The 15,306-nt window shown below is 55.4% G+C and overlaps 7 protein-coding genes across 7 annotated transcripts; 3 read left to right on the forward strand and 4 right to left on the reverse strand.

Moving 5' to 3' along the window:
- Positions 1-51: 51 nt before the first annotated feature.
- On the reverse strand, positions 52-1,582 carry K452DRAFT_61808 (uncharacterized protein). Its single transcript, XM_033546914.1, has 6 exons — positions 1,392-1,582; positions 1,317-1,340; positions 889-1,269; positions 787-833; positions 654-736; positions 52-606 (listed from the first exon to the last, which is right to left on the reverse strand). Exons 1-6 carry the CDS (start codon positions 1,464-1,466, stop codon positions 122-124), a joined length of 1,095 nt encoding a protein of 364 aa, XP_033395238.1. The 5' UTR covers positions 1,467-1,582; the 3' UTR covers positions 52-121.
- K452DRAFT_274870 (uncharacterized protein) lies at positions 1,518-3,075 on the forward strand (the record flags this gene model as incomplete). The annotated part of the gene is made up of 3 exons (XM_033539210.1): positions 1,518-1,899; positions 1,945-2,360; positions 2,411-3,075. The coding sequence occupies exons 1-3, from the start codon at positions 1,718-1,720 to the stop codon at positions 3,073-3,075; spliced, it is 1,263 nt and encodes a 420-aa protein (XP_033395239.1). The 5' UTR covers positions 1,518-1,717.
- Positions 3,076-3,123: 48 nt separating this feature from the next.
- On the reverse strand, positions 3,124-4,092 carry K452DRAFT_289529 (uncharacterized protein). The gene is made up of 2 exons (XM_033540844.1): positions 3,792-4,092; positions 3,124-3,675 (listed from the first exon to the last, which is right to left on the reverse strand). Exons 1-2 carry the CDS (start codon positions 4,002-4,004, stop codon positions 3,166-3,168), a joined length of 723 nt encoding a protein of 240 aa, XP_033395240.1. The 5' UTR covers positions 4,005-4,092; the 3' UTR covers positions 3,124-3,165.
- Positions 4,093-5,908: 1,816 nt separating this feature from the next.
- K452DRAFT_310487 (uncharacterized protein) lies at positions 5,909-7,603 on the reverse strand (the record flags this gene model as incomplete). Its single annotated transcript, XM_033543341.1, has 1 exon — positions 5,909-7,603. One exon carries the CDS (start codon positions 7,601-7,603, stop codon positions 5,909-5,911), a length of 1,695 nt encoding a protein of 564 aa, XP_033395241.1.
- A 1,086-nt stretch (positions 7,604-8,689) lies between these two features.
- K452DRAFT_300090 (uncharacterized protein) lies at positions 8,690-9,665 on the forward strand (the record flags this gene model as incomplete). The annotated part of the gene is made up of 2 exons (XM_033542296.1): positions 8,690-9,174; positions 9,236-9,665. 2 exons carry the CDS (start codon positions 8,690-8,692, stop codon positions 9,663-9,665), a joined length of 915 nt encoding a protein of 304 aa, XP_033395242.1.
- A 973-nt stretch (positions 9,666-10,638) lies between these two features.
- On the forward strand, positions 10,639-11,306 carry K452DRAFT_289531 (uncharacterized protein). The gene has a single exon (XM_033540845.1). The coding sequence runs from the start codon at positions 10,856-10,858 to the stop codon at positions 11,207-11,209; it is 354 nt and encodes a 117-aa protein (XP_033395243.1). The 5' UTR covers positions 10,639-10,855; the 3' UTR covers positions 11,210-11,306.
- A 772-nt stretch (positions 11,307-12,078) lies between these two features.
- K452DRAFT_231997 (uncharacterized protein) lies at positions 12,079-13,878 on the reverse strand (the record flags this gene model as incomplete). The annotated part of the gene is made up of 3 exons (XM_033537201.1): positions 12,079-12,554; positions 12,609-13,194; positions 13,240-13,878. The coding sequence occupies 3 exons, from the start codon at positions 13,876-13,878 to the stop codon at positions 12,079-12,081; spliced, it is 1,701 nt and encodes a 566-aa protein (XP_033395244.1).
- Between the last annotated feature and the right edge of the window lie 1,428 nt (positions 13,879-15,306).

Consider the following 15,306-nt stretch of genomic DNA (forward strand, 5'->3'; position numbering starts at 1 on the left):
TGGCAAGTTTGGCAATGCGAGATTAGTGCAATGTTGGTGTCGAGGTTGAGATGCCGGAACTTTTGGTGCCGCGTTGACAACCGCTCGATTCTGCCGGCAATTCGGCGATCCTGACAATCTACTAACAATACTCTGGCAGACTCCAACTTCTCAAGTCATCCCTGATGTCTAGCTCATCAATCTCATACGCCGGTCGCCGTGCAAACTGAGCTTCCGCCTTCATCTGATGTGCCTGTTGCTCCAAACTCGCCCTTCCTCGTACCGCCCCACCACTATTCGTATGACTGTGTCCTCGAGTATGACCATCCTTCAACTTCATCTTCAATGCATCCTGTGACTTGTTGCTTCCTCGACTGTTGTGACTTTTGTGCCAACCTCCTCGAGGTGATCGAGGACCGTCACTCAAATCCGTACCATCTGCAACCAAACGGTCATTTGATTTCTGATCAGGATTCCCCCAGCCGTCTCCACCACTGAAGATATCTTCTATGCATTCGTCGGCTCGTAGCTCTCCAGCTTGGGCGGTCCAAAAGGCGATTTCGTTGCGACGATACATGTCTTGTAGCTCTCCGTTTTCTCGCGTGGTTTTGCTGATGGCGGGATTGTCTACAAAGTCAGCACCCGTACAGCACCACCCATACATGGAGACATACGACCAGAATCATCCGTTTCCACCTGTTCGCCAGCAATGATACCAGCAATTCCTCCAAAGACTTGAGCGGTTCGTAGAGAAGGACTGTGCCGTTAGTATACAACCCACAGGAATGCAGCAGGAGGACCGCTCACGCTATAAAGTCCCTGTCTCCATCGACTTGCTTCATGTAAATTCCAATCTGACCCGTCAGCTTCGCCCAGTCAGTTGCCCAGTCATTCGAGGATTTCCCCTACCTTCACAGTACTGTTAATCTTGCTCTCTTGCATGAGATACCTCCTGACAATACCCTCATTCTCATCCGCCTCCCGTTCACTTGCTTCCACATACTCGGAAAGGTTCAAATCCACCTTTCCAAGTATGATCCTCTCATTCTTCCCCCCTGATGCATACTCTTGAATAACCTCAAAATGTATCCATGACTCTTCAAGTATCTTCGACTTGTTCTGAATCGTAAGTCGAACCGGAATGTGCTTCTCAAAGTCGTAGGTAACTTTATGCTCTTTAATCACCCTTCGTTCGGTTCGACCACGATGTTCGGCGGAAGTCGAGGCAGGTAGATGCCATTTCACAAAGGAGTTTCCAGAGACGAGAGGGACGTTGTTCAGATCGATAATCTAGAACCGTCAGGAAGGAAAGGAGTAGGTAATCCATGGAGGGCTACCTTCAAGTATAGGTCGAATTTGGGCTAAAGAGTCAGCAACGAATACAACAAGCCGACACGCAGAACAACACCTACCCTTCGATGTTTAGGGACTGCTAGAGTCGTCAGCGACTCGCTCGCCCAAGCCACGGATTTGCGGCGCGGAGCCATTGAGAATCATACCGAGAGCTTGCATGGTGACGGAGGGGATTTATCAAGAGTAAATCCGGAAGCGGGTACCCTGTATCACTTCCTGTTTCGTCGGGGTCAGTTGGTCTCGGACTGGACAAGGCTGGGGGGGAATCTAGGGAGTGTAGCCGAAGCACGCGGGCTGGAGCTGGCTGGTTTGCGGAGGCCCACTGCCGATCCGTCCTCCCCCGAGCCGCACGCGCCTTAACTCCGGTCACCTCCAATTTATCCTCATGCCTGCCGACGACGACGTTGCTGAGTGTGTGTTGCGCGCCTTTGACGCGCTGCCGCCCAAGCGCAAGCCGCGCGCCCGTGATGCCGCGTCTAGGGAATGGGTGCCTCTGGCTGGCGTCGTCTTGGCAAACATGGCATCCATGCCCGCCGACACTGGCGCCTTGACTTGCGCCGCTCTGGGGTAACTCGCTCCTCCAGCTCCACTTCGTTCGCTTACACTACCGAGGACGGGCATGAAATGTCTCCCCGCTTCCAGGATCCCCGCGGCCAATGGCGTCGTCCTGCACGACTGGCACGCCGAGGTTCTGGCCATCCGTGCCTTCAACCGCTTCCTCATCGACGAGTGTGCTGGCCTCTTGTCCGGACGTGAATCGGAATTTGTGAGACTGCGAGAGCAGCATGAATTGTCTCTTACATCCTTCCAGCCGTTTGCCGTCCGCGATCATGTTCGAATCTACATGTACTGCTCCGAGGCTCCATGCGGCGATGCCAGCATGGAATTGACCATGGAAGCCCAAGAAGATGCCACCCCATGGGCATTGCCTCCAAAGGCTGCAGTCGAAGCTGCAGTCGCCGAAGATGCTCAAGTCCTACGCGGAAGGGGATATTTTTCAGAACTAGGAATCGTGCGACGAAAACCTGGTGTGTATTTACTATTTACTGAATACATACAACAGATACTGACTTTCCAGCTCGTCCAGATGCTCCCCCCACACTGAGCAAATCCTGCACCGACAAACTTGCCATGAAGCAATGTACTTCCCTCCTCACCGGCATATCCTCCATCCTCGTAAACCCTCAAACGGCCTACCTCCACACCCTGATCCTCCCAGAATCTCAACACGTACCCACAGCCACCACTCGTGCATTCGGCGCCTCTGGTCGAATGTCCGGCCTCACAAACACCGACTCCTACCGCCCCTTCGACGTCGTGTCAACATCGCGAGAGTTCAAGTGGTCCCGACGAAGTGGTCAGCCCAACCAAACCCTTGTTCCCTGCAATATCAGCGCTTTATATACCCCTCATCACCAGGAGACTCTGATCAACGGTGTGTTGCAGGGGAGGAAGCAGGGCGATTTGAGAGGAATGAGCGTTGTTTCGAAGCGGTCAATGTGGAAGGCGGTCACTGATCTTGCTTTGCGGTTAAGGGATGCAGAAATTGCGGTGCCTGTGGACTTGGCAGGGCTGACTGACGCAAGCTGTGACTATGGGACATTAAAGGGAAGTGGGCTGCTTGCGGCGAGGGCTCTGGTTAAAAGTGAAGCCGAGAAGATTTCTTTGAAGGGCTGGGTAAGGAATGTGGGGGATAGTAGCTTTAGTCTCGAGACTGCTCAATCCGAGAAACGCAAGACATGATGGACGTATGTCGTAGAATCAATCAACGAATTCTAGTTGATCTGGAAGCCTCTGCCTAAACTCTGTCTTGTGAATCCAACACTACACCACCTAACACGTCGCAGACTCATACTCCAACCTCTCCACAATCCCCTGCCAACCCTTCTTGACCACATCCGCCATGACGGACCCCCTCAACTTCGCCTGCGCCTCCCTCACCGGAAGCAAATAACTCTCATACAAAGCCTCCTCCTCATCCACACCCGTCCCCTCATGCCTCGGCGGGACATAGGCATCTCCATCCATCTTGACTCGCTCGCTGAGCAACAAGTCCGCAGGATACGGCGGCGGGGCCACATACGGCTGCTGAGCGGGAGCCAGTTCTTCGCCAGCGGCCGCCTCGCCCGACGGCACGCGCATGCTGGCCTCGACGTCCGGAGGCAGCGTCTCCGCTATGTACCAGAAGAGGATGTATTGCGTGCGCGCCGACTGCGGTATCAGCTGCGTCCATACCGGCTCCGTCGCGAACAGCGTGTGCGGAGCGGCGCCGGGACTGGGGGCGTGCGGGCGCGGCTGGCGGTGCGGGATTGAGATGGGGAGGAGGCGGTTGCGGTAGCCGGACTGCGTGCCGTGTCAGCGATGCTCTGCTCGTTTGTGCTTGTGCTCGCGCGCGCGCTCGTCATGCCGATGCGCTGGCTCCATGTTGTATTGAGTTGAGTAGTCTTGCATGAACACACCTCTTCAAACCCCTCTCGCTCCGCTGCCCGTGCCGTCTCTTCTCCGGCATCCCGCCGTCCTTTCGGCAGGAACCAGTACTTGTCGCGGCTGTGGTAGCAGAGCACGACGCGCTCCGAGGCAACGTGGAAGATGGCTACGCCGCAGCCAATGGTCAGGTGCTGCGAGGGGAAGTTGGCGATTACCGGAGGCGAAGACTGAGGATGCGGCGCCATGGGGTGAGAGGGGGCATGGCCATTGGTGCTCTGGGTTTTGTCTGGCTGAGGAATGCTTAATGCTTTGTTATTGGTTGGACAAGATCCTCGATGCGGAGGGAGCTTGGGCTCAGGGTCTTTGACGTCAGATTCGTGGTGGATCCACCACACCTGGGGTGGCTCGGCTCGTTCTCGTACTTTTACCTACGACGTCCAAAATTGTTAGCAGTGCCAGTCCGCTCGGATTGAAATGAACGCTCCAGCTTGCGGCAGGCAGTAGAACGTCACAGACAGCAGTAAGCACAGACAGCATTAAGAGAAGTGTCTATTTTGTTGTCAGGGTCGTTGTGCGTGCGCCATCCAGTCCAGCAAAAATCCTCCGCCAAATACCGTCCCTCCAAAGAAAGCCAAAAGACGGCCCACAAACAAGGGAGAAAACAAGATCCCACCAGCAGATCCATCCAGCCAGGTGCCCTTTCACCCACCGCCTCAAGAACGCCCACCCCAGCCCGTCCGACCCCGTAACAGCCACAACACTCTCAACCGCCCCTCCACGCCACAAGGAACCAGCAGGGCCACACTCCGAAAACAACTTCCTCCACCGCCCGTCCACCAACCGCTTCTGCTCCCGCCTCACCAACGTCCCAAGCCAGTCTGCTCAGAGCTCAGCAGTTTCCCCACTCTGCAGCTGCGCCACCGTCTCAGAAAGCATGGCCCAAGGTCTTGCGAGCTCCTCCGAATCTCAACCACCGCCTCTCTGAGGATGCTCTTCGAGGGACCAACACCGCTACCTCGCACTCCAGCTACTCCGGAATAGCATCAGATTAAGGCAGGACATTGGGAGCCCGGTCCAGAACTACTTCATACACCAACTTCTGCCTAACCCACAGACCGGAGTCCGTTGTGCAAGGGGCAGACATAGGAAGGATCCAAAAGCAGGACTGGACAAGCAGACACCAGCCATCGACCACGCTGCATCGCCCTTTGACCTTGACCAATATGCGACAGGGACAAGAGAACTAATTTCAAGGTCGCAGGACGATGAGCGAGGCGTCAAACCAGCATAAGCGGTTCCTAAGCCGGCCCTCGCATACTCCGGCAGTGTGTCAAGCCACGACCAACACCTCCGACCCTTTTGGGACAACCACGAGAAGAGAGCTAATGTAGGTCATCGTTGGTGAGGCCGAGGTGAGACACACAAGCCAGAGCAGCAGAACCGGCATCAGAATGAAGAGCAAACGACAGAGCCTTGGTGGCCTTGACCCGGTCTTGCAAGCCGTCCCAGGGACCTACCTTCATCACGGACAGCGGCGGTCGGCGTAGGAGCGGGGTTGAACTGAAGAGGTCCGAGACTGGCGGGTGCCGGCACCCGCACAGCGAGGAAACGATGGGTGGTGGCAGGTGCGTCCACGGCGGCAACTGGCAGTGAGTGGATTCCGTTGCCCCAGAGCACGGACACCTGCGGCTCCTGCGACGCGGAGTGCCGAGCTGTAGCTCGGCTGGGCGGCTGCATAGAGAGCACTGCGACTGTTAGCGGGGGCGGGTACGGGAAGTTTGGGGTATCGGGCGGTGAGGACGGTGGGCTACTCGGGATGTCACCTAGGGGCCGGAGAGGAGGATACAGCCGGGAAGGGGGGGAGAGGGAGGGGGAGAGAGGGGGAGAGAGGGAGGGACGAGCGACGAAGGTGAGCGCGGATGATGAGCCAGGGGATGCGCAAAGAAAGCAGAAAAACAGAGGCCGAAAGCAGAATTAAAAAGCAGAAGCAGAAACAGAGGGCAGAATTAGAAGCAGCCAACAGAAGAAAAGAAAGTAGAGAGCAGCCAGCAGAAAAGAAACAGTGAGCAGCCAGCAGAAGGAAAAGCAGTGAGCAGCCAGCAGAAAAAAGCAGCCCAGAAACAAACCGCACAACGACCCTTGACAGACACTAGATACCAGTTTCCTCGCAACCGGTGTCCTCGCTACCGGGGTACTTGAAACTGGCGGCAAGCTTTTGGAAGTACTCCTCCCAAGTCAAGTGGTCGCCGTAAAGTCTCCTCATAGCGTAACGGGAGCGCCTGGGGTTGTAATCAGGGCATTCGTACTCCTCGGGGAGGTCGTTGATTTCGACGTGATAGCTGCAGAGATATTTATTCTTATAGCAGAGGTCGCAAGGGCCCATGATGTAAGCCAAAGCCTCAGGAGTGTTGATACGGACGAGGATGGCGGTGCGAAGGCTTTCCTTGCGGAAGAAGATGAAGCTAAAGATCTTCGTGATGAGGTGCAAGCTTGACAAGACAAAGTCGGCGAGAATGTTTCCGAGGTAGCTCAGGATGGCTGGCACCTTGTCGACGAGCATGGTTCTGTCGCCCTGCCATGAACCTTCGCACATTTCAATGGCGTCCATGATGAAGGCGTTCACGAAGACCGGCGCATCGTTGTCAATCGTCCAGACAGCAGCGACCATGGCCAAAGCTAGTCCAGGAATCCACATTTGCATGCCAAGCTGGGCACAGACGGCAACCTCATGCGAGCGAATCTGAAAGTCGAGGAAGTTGAAGATCATGCCAATCCAGAAACCATACCAACAGCCGAAAGCGTGGCCGAGGGTGAACCAAGGATGAATGTACTCCGGAGGGTCGTGGTGAATGCCGCCTCTCATGATTCCTGAAACCTCGAGGCCTTGAGAGAAGCCGGTGTAGAAGCCAGGCGGAGTGAAGATGATGCAGTTGACAATAAAGTCCAAGACTTTCGGGACGAGCCATTCGGTGATGAAGTACAAGGGGGACAGTCGAGCTTGCCGGATGGGGGCCATGGGTGGCATGTCTTGACGGCGCATGTGCTCGCGAACCCTGAAGGGGGTGTTGGGTGTGCTCTGGATGAATGGACCAAGATATGCAGTGTAAACCGTTTCTTCTTTCCGGACATTGAGGCTGTACCAGACAACCATGCCGGCGTAGACTCTGTGGAAGAAAATGACCAAAAAGGCGATCCAGAGGGCAAGGTGGATGGCGCACAAGGTTGTGGCGAGCCATTGGTTCCAGGACGGTTCAAAGCCGTGCCACCTTCTGGTATACCAACAGAGCAAGCTCTTTTTGTCGCATTGGTCGCAGGGCTTGTACTTTGTGACCCAGGGTCCATATTTAGGCAGGTCGAAGAGGTGTCTCAGGAAATCGCAAATCGGGTCATCCTTGCATTTTTGAGGCATGAGAGATTCGCATGTATGGGTCTCGGGGTCCCATTTGCCTTCCTCCTCTTTGGGAGTGGTCCTCCTGGTGATATGAGCACGGTAGGCTTCATCTTGGAGTCGTTCAGCCTCATCGCTCACTTCCTTGAGTCGCCTCTCTCGCGTCTGTTCGTCCTCGATTGCAATCGTGACCGCGTCGAAGTTGTTGGCCACATCGAAGCTGTCGGAGTTGTTGAAGCCCTGTTGACCATAGAGACCGGGAAAGTGAGACTTGACGTAGTCAGACGGTGGGGTGCATTTGTTGGTTTTGCGACAGAGAACATTGGCCGTGATGAAGAAACCGGAGATGGGGATGAGAGAAGTGACAATTGGGTAGTCGATGTCAAGGACTTGGCCTATATCTGTGAGGCCAAGTGTGATCACCACAAGGGCGATCAACAAATGGAACAACTCCATGGTTGTCCCAATGTGAAGAGATGATGTGAGGTCCGAGGGTGAAGGTGAGGTTGAGGTCGAAGGGTTGATGTTGAAAGGTTGAGGTTGAAGAGCTCGGAAGCTTGGAGGGTGTTGAAGCTGAAAAGCCGGAAGGCTTGCAGATGTTTGTGGCTTCAGGCCAAGTCGAAGTTGATCGTGATAAACGTGCGACGAGGGAAACCGAAGAAAAAAAAGAAGGATGGAGGGTGGGGGGAGGGGGGTTTATAAAGAGGCCAGCGGGAGGGCGGATTTTTTGATTGGCCGCTAGCCGAAGGGTGAATGTTAAGGAGTGAATGTGAATGGGGTCTTAAGGGCCCTCGTAGGCTTAGACGTGGCAGGTGGTCACCGTGTGAAGAAGTGCCAAGTGAATGGTGGACGAGGCGCGGGGCGGGCGCTGATTGGACGGAGGTGACGTCGGGATCTTTTTTGGGAATGATGGAAGGAGCATCACGCGGGGCAGTAGTATCTCCGAAACATGAAGTGAAGTTGGGAGGGGGGTGAGGCGGGGTGGGTTGTGGGTTAAGCAAACGGATGAGGTGGCGGGGATGACGTCCGTATTAAGATGAGAAAATAACAGACTGCAGCAAAATGGCTCCGACACAGGGAAATAGATGGAACACGCAAAGTCACCTGCAGTCTAGCAGCCCCTACCACTGCAGCATGCCTCACGTCCTGCTCAGCCGATCTAGGACTTGATATCATTCAGTGAGGTAGCACAGCTGCTTCAGCCTCAGTGTACGATCGACCCGCCCTACGCCGTGGTATCACTTTGAAAATTGGCCAAAGCAACAGGATACGGTCTCGAATGCTATAGGTATATGCAAAAAGCAGGTCCCTTCACGAATGCAGTTAACCATTACCCCATCTTGTCAAGATGCGTCCACCCGCCTCGGCCAAGACAAATGGCAAACGGATCGATTGTCCTAGCGAATCAAAACCCGCGGCCGGTTAGGGAAATGGCTGGCAAACAAAAGACGAATGAATGCAAGCGGGAACTGCCGTTACGTCAAGAGCGAGGATTATATTTAACACTGTGCCCTCAGCTCTCCCCCTCATCATCTCGCAACAATGCCTCTCGATCGTCCCGCCCCACTACCATACCTCAAGCCCCTCCCGCCTCTCGATGCCAGACCGGCATTCTCCGAGCCAGAAACTCGTCGTCGCTCATCAGCAAGAGCACAGCACAAGCGTACCACACCGTCCGTCGCTGACGCTGAAGACATTCGCGACGCGATGAACACCACGCCTACACGGAGCCCTCAGCGCCAGAAGACAAACACCTCCCGCAAATGCCGGTCCGCGTCGGCCGCACAAAAGAGCACGGGCAAAAGCGCGGCCACAATGGCGACCCGCAAGCGTAGACGGGCAAATTCGCGTGCGGAGACGGACGAGGGTGCTGACCAAGTCGAACACCCTGAAGACGCCAACGAGGAAGAGGATGCGCCTGGCCAGCATACATTCCTGCCGCCGGGAAAAATTTTGGCATGGGCGCAAGTTTCGTCGCAGTGTCCGCGCATGAGGGCTCCAAGCTCGTCCGTGAACTGGCTGCCGGGGTAAGTTCTGCTTTGGTTTCCTGCTTGCGAAGTGCTCTGAGACTGATGGGGTTGGCACCAGCAGTGATGATGACGAAGATGACTGTGAAGATGACTATGAGGCCTCTGTGAAGGAGGAATACGTCAAGGACGAGCCCTCCTTCAATGGCGAGGCGTCTGTCAAAGTCGAGCCGTCGGTAAAGGACGAGTCCGCTGTCGAGGCCGAGCCGTCAGTGAAGGACGTGCTCACCGTCGAGAAGGAGCCCGTCAAGGATGAGCCTGCCGTCAAGGACGAAAATGACGGTGAGAGATGTAAGCCAAGCTCAACCGATCCGAAAAGCGTTGTTAACGAGAAGCAGATTCCGAACAGTCGTAGCCGCCAGCCGGACGAAGAGTTGACAGGCGGACAGAGACGCTCCCGCGACATGTCGGATCATGAGAGGCTTGAAGCGCTCGCTTGGGAGCTGAGTGGGGGATGGACGCATCGTGGCGTAGGATGTCCGAGAGGATGAGATGAGACCGTTGGACATGGGTCGCGGCCTGTTGGCGCTCGTGTACTTTTTCTACAGCTTCGTAGCCCTCCTCTCAATCCATGAGATCAGTCTGAATGTGACTTCTATGCTGTTGTTTGCAATCGACTCGTTGCCAACATGTTGCTATGAATCAGTGTCTGCCGAATGTGCTGGGTTGCGGGAAGACCAAATGACGAGAGACGACGTATTAACTGTCAGTGTGAGAAACCCAATGTTCGAAGACGGCGTAGGAGCGGCGGGAGACAAGGTCAGAGCATCAGATTTCCCAGCCACCAATGTCAGGAATATTTCTATATATTAAGGCCAGTCCAATACCTAAGCATCGAACTCGTCAGCGATTCAGTCGCCTGACTTAAGTAATGAGCGCTCTGGTCAAGGGGTAAACACCAATTTGGCTGTCCTGCGATAAGTGAGTCCGAATTTGGAGAAGGGAGCCCGCCTGAGAAGATGAGTTCGATTCCTATTTTTGTCATTTTGTTTTTTATATTTGATTTTTGTCCGCTCCCACACCTGTGAATGTTAAGCATCTACATCACTGCATCACTGTCACCTCCCACGCATGCGTTTGGCCTTGAGGCTCACCACACTTCCCTCCCCTCTCCCTAAACTTTTGCTGGGTAAGTGCAGCCAAAGCATTTAGCTCAGCTCATGCTCCGAACTGTCTGATTTCGGAGAACCCGTTGCCCCACAGAGCACTGTCATCCACTCTTGGATTGTTTCTCTAGGTGTGCGACTATTATCACAAAGCCGACAAGATAGAAGAATGCAATCACTGACGTATCAACAAAACTGTCAGATTCAGAAATGCAAGACGAAACATGGCTAACCCCGCAAGATATCAAACATCGAAGAAACGCACCATAAACCCTGTCAGCGTCCGGGGCTCACAACTCACATAACCCTGTCGACATCCAGGCTCACTCTGTGACCCGACTGATCTCTCCAAGACACTGCCTATTCAAGCATGCAAGGAAGCTGAGTACAGCAAGAGGATCATCAAGATCTGATGTAGCTGCCACGCTGCGTCACGCTCAAGTGTCAATCAGCCATCCTACCCTGCCATCCATCCTCACCGACTAGAAAGGAGATCAGCCACTTGATCTACACCAACCCTCCGCAAAACCAGTATTCCAGCTCGCCACACCTTCTAGAAGCCCGCCCCTTGCTTCATGATTTCATCCTTCATCCTTCGTCACTCCTGCCCCGCCACCCGCCACCACCCCGCATTCCTCACAACCCACATTCCACTCCTCACGCCCATCGCCTACCACCTACATCCATACCATACCAACCTTCCCCTCCCACCAAACAAACAACCGCATACAAACCCGCACAGGCCTCAACAGCAGCCGCACAGACGCAGCCGAGCCCACCGCGCCGAGCCCACCCGTCCGCAACCGCACACACCGATGTCCAGCGTGCGCACAAGCCCAGCAGACCACGCCAACGCACGGCCCGTAGCCCGCGCGGCCAGTAGTGGCTGTGTCGAGCTAGAGCCCTGCCTCATCCGACGCCTATTTTAATCTCGCGCGCACATCACTTACGCTCTGCCCCAACGTTACGTATGTACGTCGTATCTACCCGTAGCCATGTCGTAGACGCTCACGGCCTGTGCCCCTGCCACGGAACCGTCGCGGGCTCGGCACGCCGGGGATGCGCGTGGATAGGCGCGGTTTATGTCCGAGGCAGGGAGCGCGGCGTGGGAGACGCTGCGGCGGACGAAGGCATCGCGACAAGGCCGAGAGAGAGAGCGGCAACCTGTCGCCCCTAGCGAGAGAAGAAAGGCGCACTTGGGCTGTGCATAAAGTTGTGATCGTCGTGGTGTTCGTTTCTGTGCGCGTGTGCCTGGTGCTCGGACGTGGTCTGCGCGCCCCGTCACGCCTTGCCACGCCTTGTCTCGCCTTGGCACTGGACTTCAGGTGCCGAGGGTGGCAATGTCCTTGGTAGTGGGCCTGGGGGAAGCGAGTGCGAAACTAAACTACACAGTAAACGTAAGCGGCGAATGGAACAAACGCTATGGATGATCATGTCTTGTTTATCGCTACGTAGGTACTAAGACGAAAAAGCAGATAACTAATGGGTGAACGATTGGATATTTATACAACGAATGGAACTGACCGGCCCTTTGGACTCGCTAGATATACATCCGCCCGGTGATACAGGAGATGTATAAACGTAGCTTCGGGTACGCGGAGAATATGCCGAAATGCATTAACAAGAAACAGGAAAGCAATCGTCCAGTAAGAAGCAAGTAGCAAGTAGCAGCAAGCAACATCGTAGTAGCCGAGACAGCCAGCAGTCATGACGCAAAGCCTCCGAAATCCCTGCCACTATCGAAATATTTTTGGCTATGGAAAACACGAGACATGGGAAACGTATGGCCATAGCGCATTTACCAGGAAAAGGCCTCCTCGAAGAAATCAACGTTCCAACGAGTCTGTCTGGTACGAACCGCAAAGCGGACGTCGTCAGCCAAGGAACCCGTACCGCAGACACTGACAGCCGCGGCACCGACACCCTCCATCATCTCCGCGTCGACGAGAGACTGAATGTTGGGCTTGCCAGGGAACATCTGGACGGAGCTGGAGGGGCTGTGGATTTCCTTGGTGCTGCGCGGGCGCGTGACGAACAGGAGAATCTTCAAGCAGTCGCGACGCTGCGGCATGCTGAGAATCTCAGTCATCCAGGGCCGGATCCACTCGAGGTGCTCGGGCGAAGAGATGACCCAGACGAGGGTGATGCGGCGAATGGCAGCCGTCTTCTTGTCATAGGCATCGACGAGGTGGCGCACATGAGGCGTCTGGTGAGTGATGCCAATACCGGCGGCGAAGAGCATGACGGTGCCGTAAGAGGTAAGATCCTGGTAGCCTGGAAGAGTTAGTCCGCGAACCAACACCAACATAGAATAGCACTCAAACATACCGTAAGGACCCTCGACCAGAGCCGAAGAGGTGAATTTGCCGTTGGGCGTGGCCTGGGCCTTCTTGAACAGAGTGTCGGTGAAACCAGTACGGCGGCGGACGAGAAGGCTAATGGTCGACTTGCGCGAACCAGCTCCCTCATGAGAATCCATGGCAATGCCCTTCTCCTCACTCCAGACCTCCTCGTTGTCGCTCCACGCAAGGGAAAATGGGTGGCTGGTCCACCAACCAATGGAAGGCATGTACAGGTAAATGTGCTGACCAGTCCTGAACTTAAAGGGACGAGCCATCTTGAGGTCGATGCGAAGGCAGTCACCGGGAAGGATCTCGACCTCGGCCTGGGTACCGCCATTGCCAAAGTTGCGAATGGCAATCAGGAACAGACGAGCGAAGCGCTCAAGACACCACAGAGCCAGGACGGCTTGAATGATCTTGAGGTGGGGAAGCTCGCCGGACTGGCAGTGAACGTACACACCGGCGAGACCAAGGGCGGCGAGGAAGACGTGGAAGTGAAGGAAGATCTCGTAAAAGGCGTGGCGCACAATGGAGCAAGCCTGGATGAAGATGACCAAGAAGGAAATAGTACCCTATATCGTTAGCTTGGCCCGGACAATCATGTCTACAATACTTACAATAGTACCCCACAGGATGAACTGGCTTTCACCAAGCTCGGCACCGAAGACAGCCCAACCACTCTCATAGACCATGGGGCAGAGGAAGGCCAGGGTGTGGCAAAGAGCCTCGAAGATGACAATACGGCCAATCCAACGATGAATGAGGTTGAAGGTATCGAAAGAGATACCGCAAAGCTTGATGAAGGGGTTGTTGCGACCGGCCAGGAGGAAAAGCGGAAGCATGTTCATGACGCAAAGCACACCGGTACGGTTGCGCAGAACCTTGGAGATGGCCGTCTCGGTGGACCAGTCGATCCAGAGGACGCAGAAGGCGACGTTGGTAGCAAAGTATCCAACCAGGTAGATCATCTGCAGGCGACCGGGAAGCGTACCGACGTTGACGGCATTGGACATCTTGAACTCCTTGTGGTGACGGGTCCGGAGGAGAGGAGCATCGAACAGATAACGCTTGAACTTGCCGTACAGGTCGTTGGGAGTGTGGAAGTAACGCTGAGCCGGCTGGTTGAGACAGGCGACGCCACGGACGTAGCGCACAAAGGTGATGCCGGCCGTGTAAGCCATGAGGGCGGTGATGCAGGCCAACCAGGTCCAACCAATGTAGTAGGAGAGCGCAATGTTCTGGTTGACGAAAATCATCCAGGAGGGCTCGGCGGCGACGCCGGAGGCCATGGTGACGAGCCCGAGGGCCAAGAGGTTAGCGGAAACCATGATGATGTACTGGAACGGCCAGAGGTGAACCTCGAAGTTGAGGTAGTGTTGAGGTTGTGAGCGAAGGTTGACGATCTACTTGGCCAGCAGTAGACGTGTAGGGAATGGGTGTAGCGAGTGTGGTCCCGGACTTTCTTGCGAGCAAGTCAAAGAGGCGGGGGGTAATCAGGTCAGGGAGACTTGGGCAGTGTTGTGATTGACGAGTGCCAAGGTAGCTCACAACGTAATGAGCAAGTCGTAATGACCAAAACCTGATGACGAACGAAAGCAAAGGGTCGTGAAGAGAAAAGGCGACAGCCACCAAAGGGCAAGCCGAGAGAAGAGCAAGTAGGTGAATGGGACGTCGCGCGACTGGCGGCGACGAGAGAATGGGGGAACGACGAGGAGAAAAAGGGAAGAGGAAAAAGTAAAAAGATCGGGATCAACGACGACTTAAAGAAATCATTGGCGATCCCAGAAGGAGCGGAGGTTGGAAGGTTTGCGGTTGATTGATGTGGCCGGCAGCGGAGAAAAAGCCAGGGCGGCTGCAGCAGTCGATGGCGTCGCTGCGTCGCCGCGGCCCCCCACACGCCCCTGGAGCGCCGATCGCCGCGCATTGCGGGCCCCGGCGGGTCTTGGGCGCTTCAGCCAGGCCCGATTGGCCTGTTGTCATGCGCTGAAACGCCAGCCCTGACTCCTGGGTTTCACTCGACGACGCGTTGCCCGCCAGCACCTCCTCCACCAAGCCCAGCATCCTTTCCGTGCCAAACGCGCTGGAGACTCCGGGCCAACGGCTCCTCGCATCCTCTGCCAGCGCGTGACTCGGCCACGCGTGACAGCCACCGCCTTCCGTCACGTTCGACATCCGTCTGGCATCTGTTTGATTATGCAAATCTGAAGCCTGTTTCTCGCCTCTTCCTTCATTCATGTTGCCGAGTCAGCGCCAAGTGCGTACCTGACTATCGCTCCGATGCAAAGGAACCTCTGCTGGGCGCTTCTTCCGTGCCTGCTGCTCCTCACTGTCATCTACTCTGCTGCCATCCGACGCCCCGGCGCCATCTGTTCATGCATCTCGATATGAAATGCCCCATCTGGCAACGCCTGTCTCAACCCCATGCCGTCCACCGTGGCACCCGGATCGACCCTGGCCGCTGGCTGCTACCAGGATGACCCTTCGGCCGAGATACGAGAGCTTGGAAATTCTGGTACTTGATCGCCTTGCCCTATATTGAACGTCGACTTTTATTTTTATGTGCAGACAGCTGCAGACGACGTCGACGGTTAAGCCTGAATTGCTCGTTGACCGTACTACATATATTTCTCTCGCTGTCAGCGGCAAGACTTCATCTGTCCCACTTGCTCAGCAGGGTGATTGGC

Source organism: Aplosporella prunicola, assembly GCF_010093885.1.
Source record: "Aplosporella prunicola CBS 121167 unplaced genomic scaffold K452scaffold_19, whole genome shotgun sequence".
Taxonomy (NCBI): domain Eukaryota; kingdom Fungi; phylum Ascomycota; class Dothideomycetes; order Botryosphaeriales; family Aplosporellaceae; genus Aplosporella; species Aplosporella prunicola.

Excerpts from the sequence above, each read along its gene's own strand:
- K452DRAFT_61808 (XM_033546914.1), bottom strand. The coding sequence starts at position 1,466 with ATGGCTCCGCGCCGCAAATCCGTGGCTTGGGCGAGCGAGTCGCTGACG. Across the intron at positions 1,341-1,391 it reads CAGTCCCTAAACATCGAAGG|CCCAAATTCGACCTATACTT; the intron begins GTAGGTGTTGTT and ends CTGACTCTTTAG. Across the intron at positions 607-653 it reads GGAAACGGATGATTCTGGTC|ACAATCCCGCCATCAGCAAA; the intron begins GTATGTCTCCAT and ends CTGACTTTGTAG.
- K452DRAFT_289531 (XM_033540845.1), top strand. The coding sequence starts at position 10,856 with ATGATTTCATCCTTCATCCTTCGTCACTCCTGCCCCGCCACCCGCCAC.
- K452DRAFT_289529 (XM_033540844.1), bottom strand. The coding sequence starts at position 4,004 with ATGGCGCCGCATCCTCAGTCTTCGCCTCCGGTAATCGCCAACTTCCCC. Across the intron at positions 3,676-3,791 it reads AGCGAGAGGGGTTTGAAGAG|TCCGGCTACCGCAACCGCCT; the intron begins GTGTGTTCATGC and ends CACGGCACGCAG.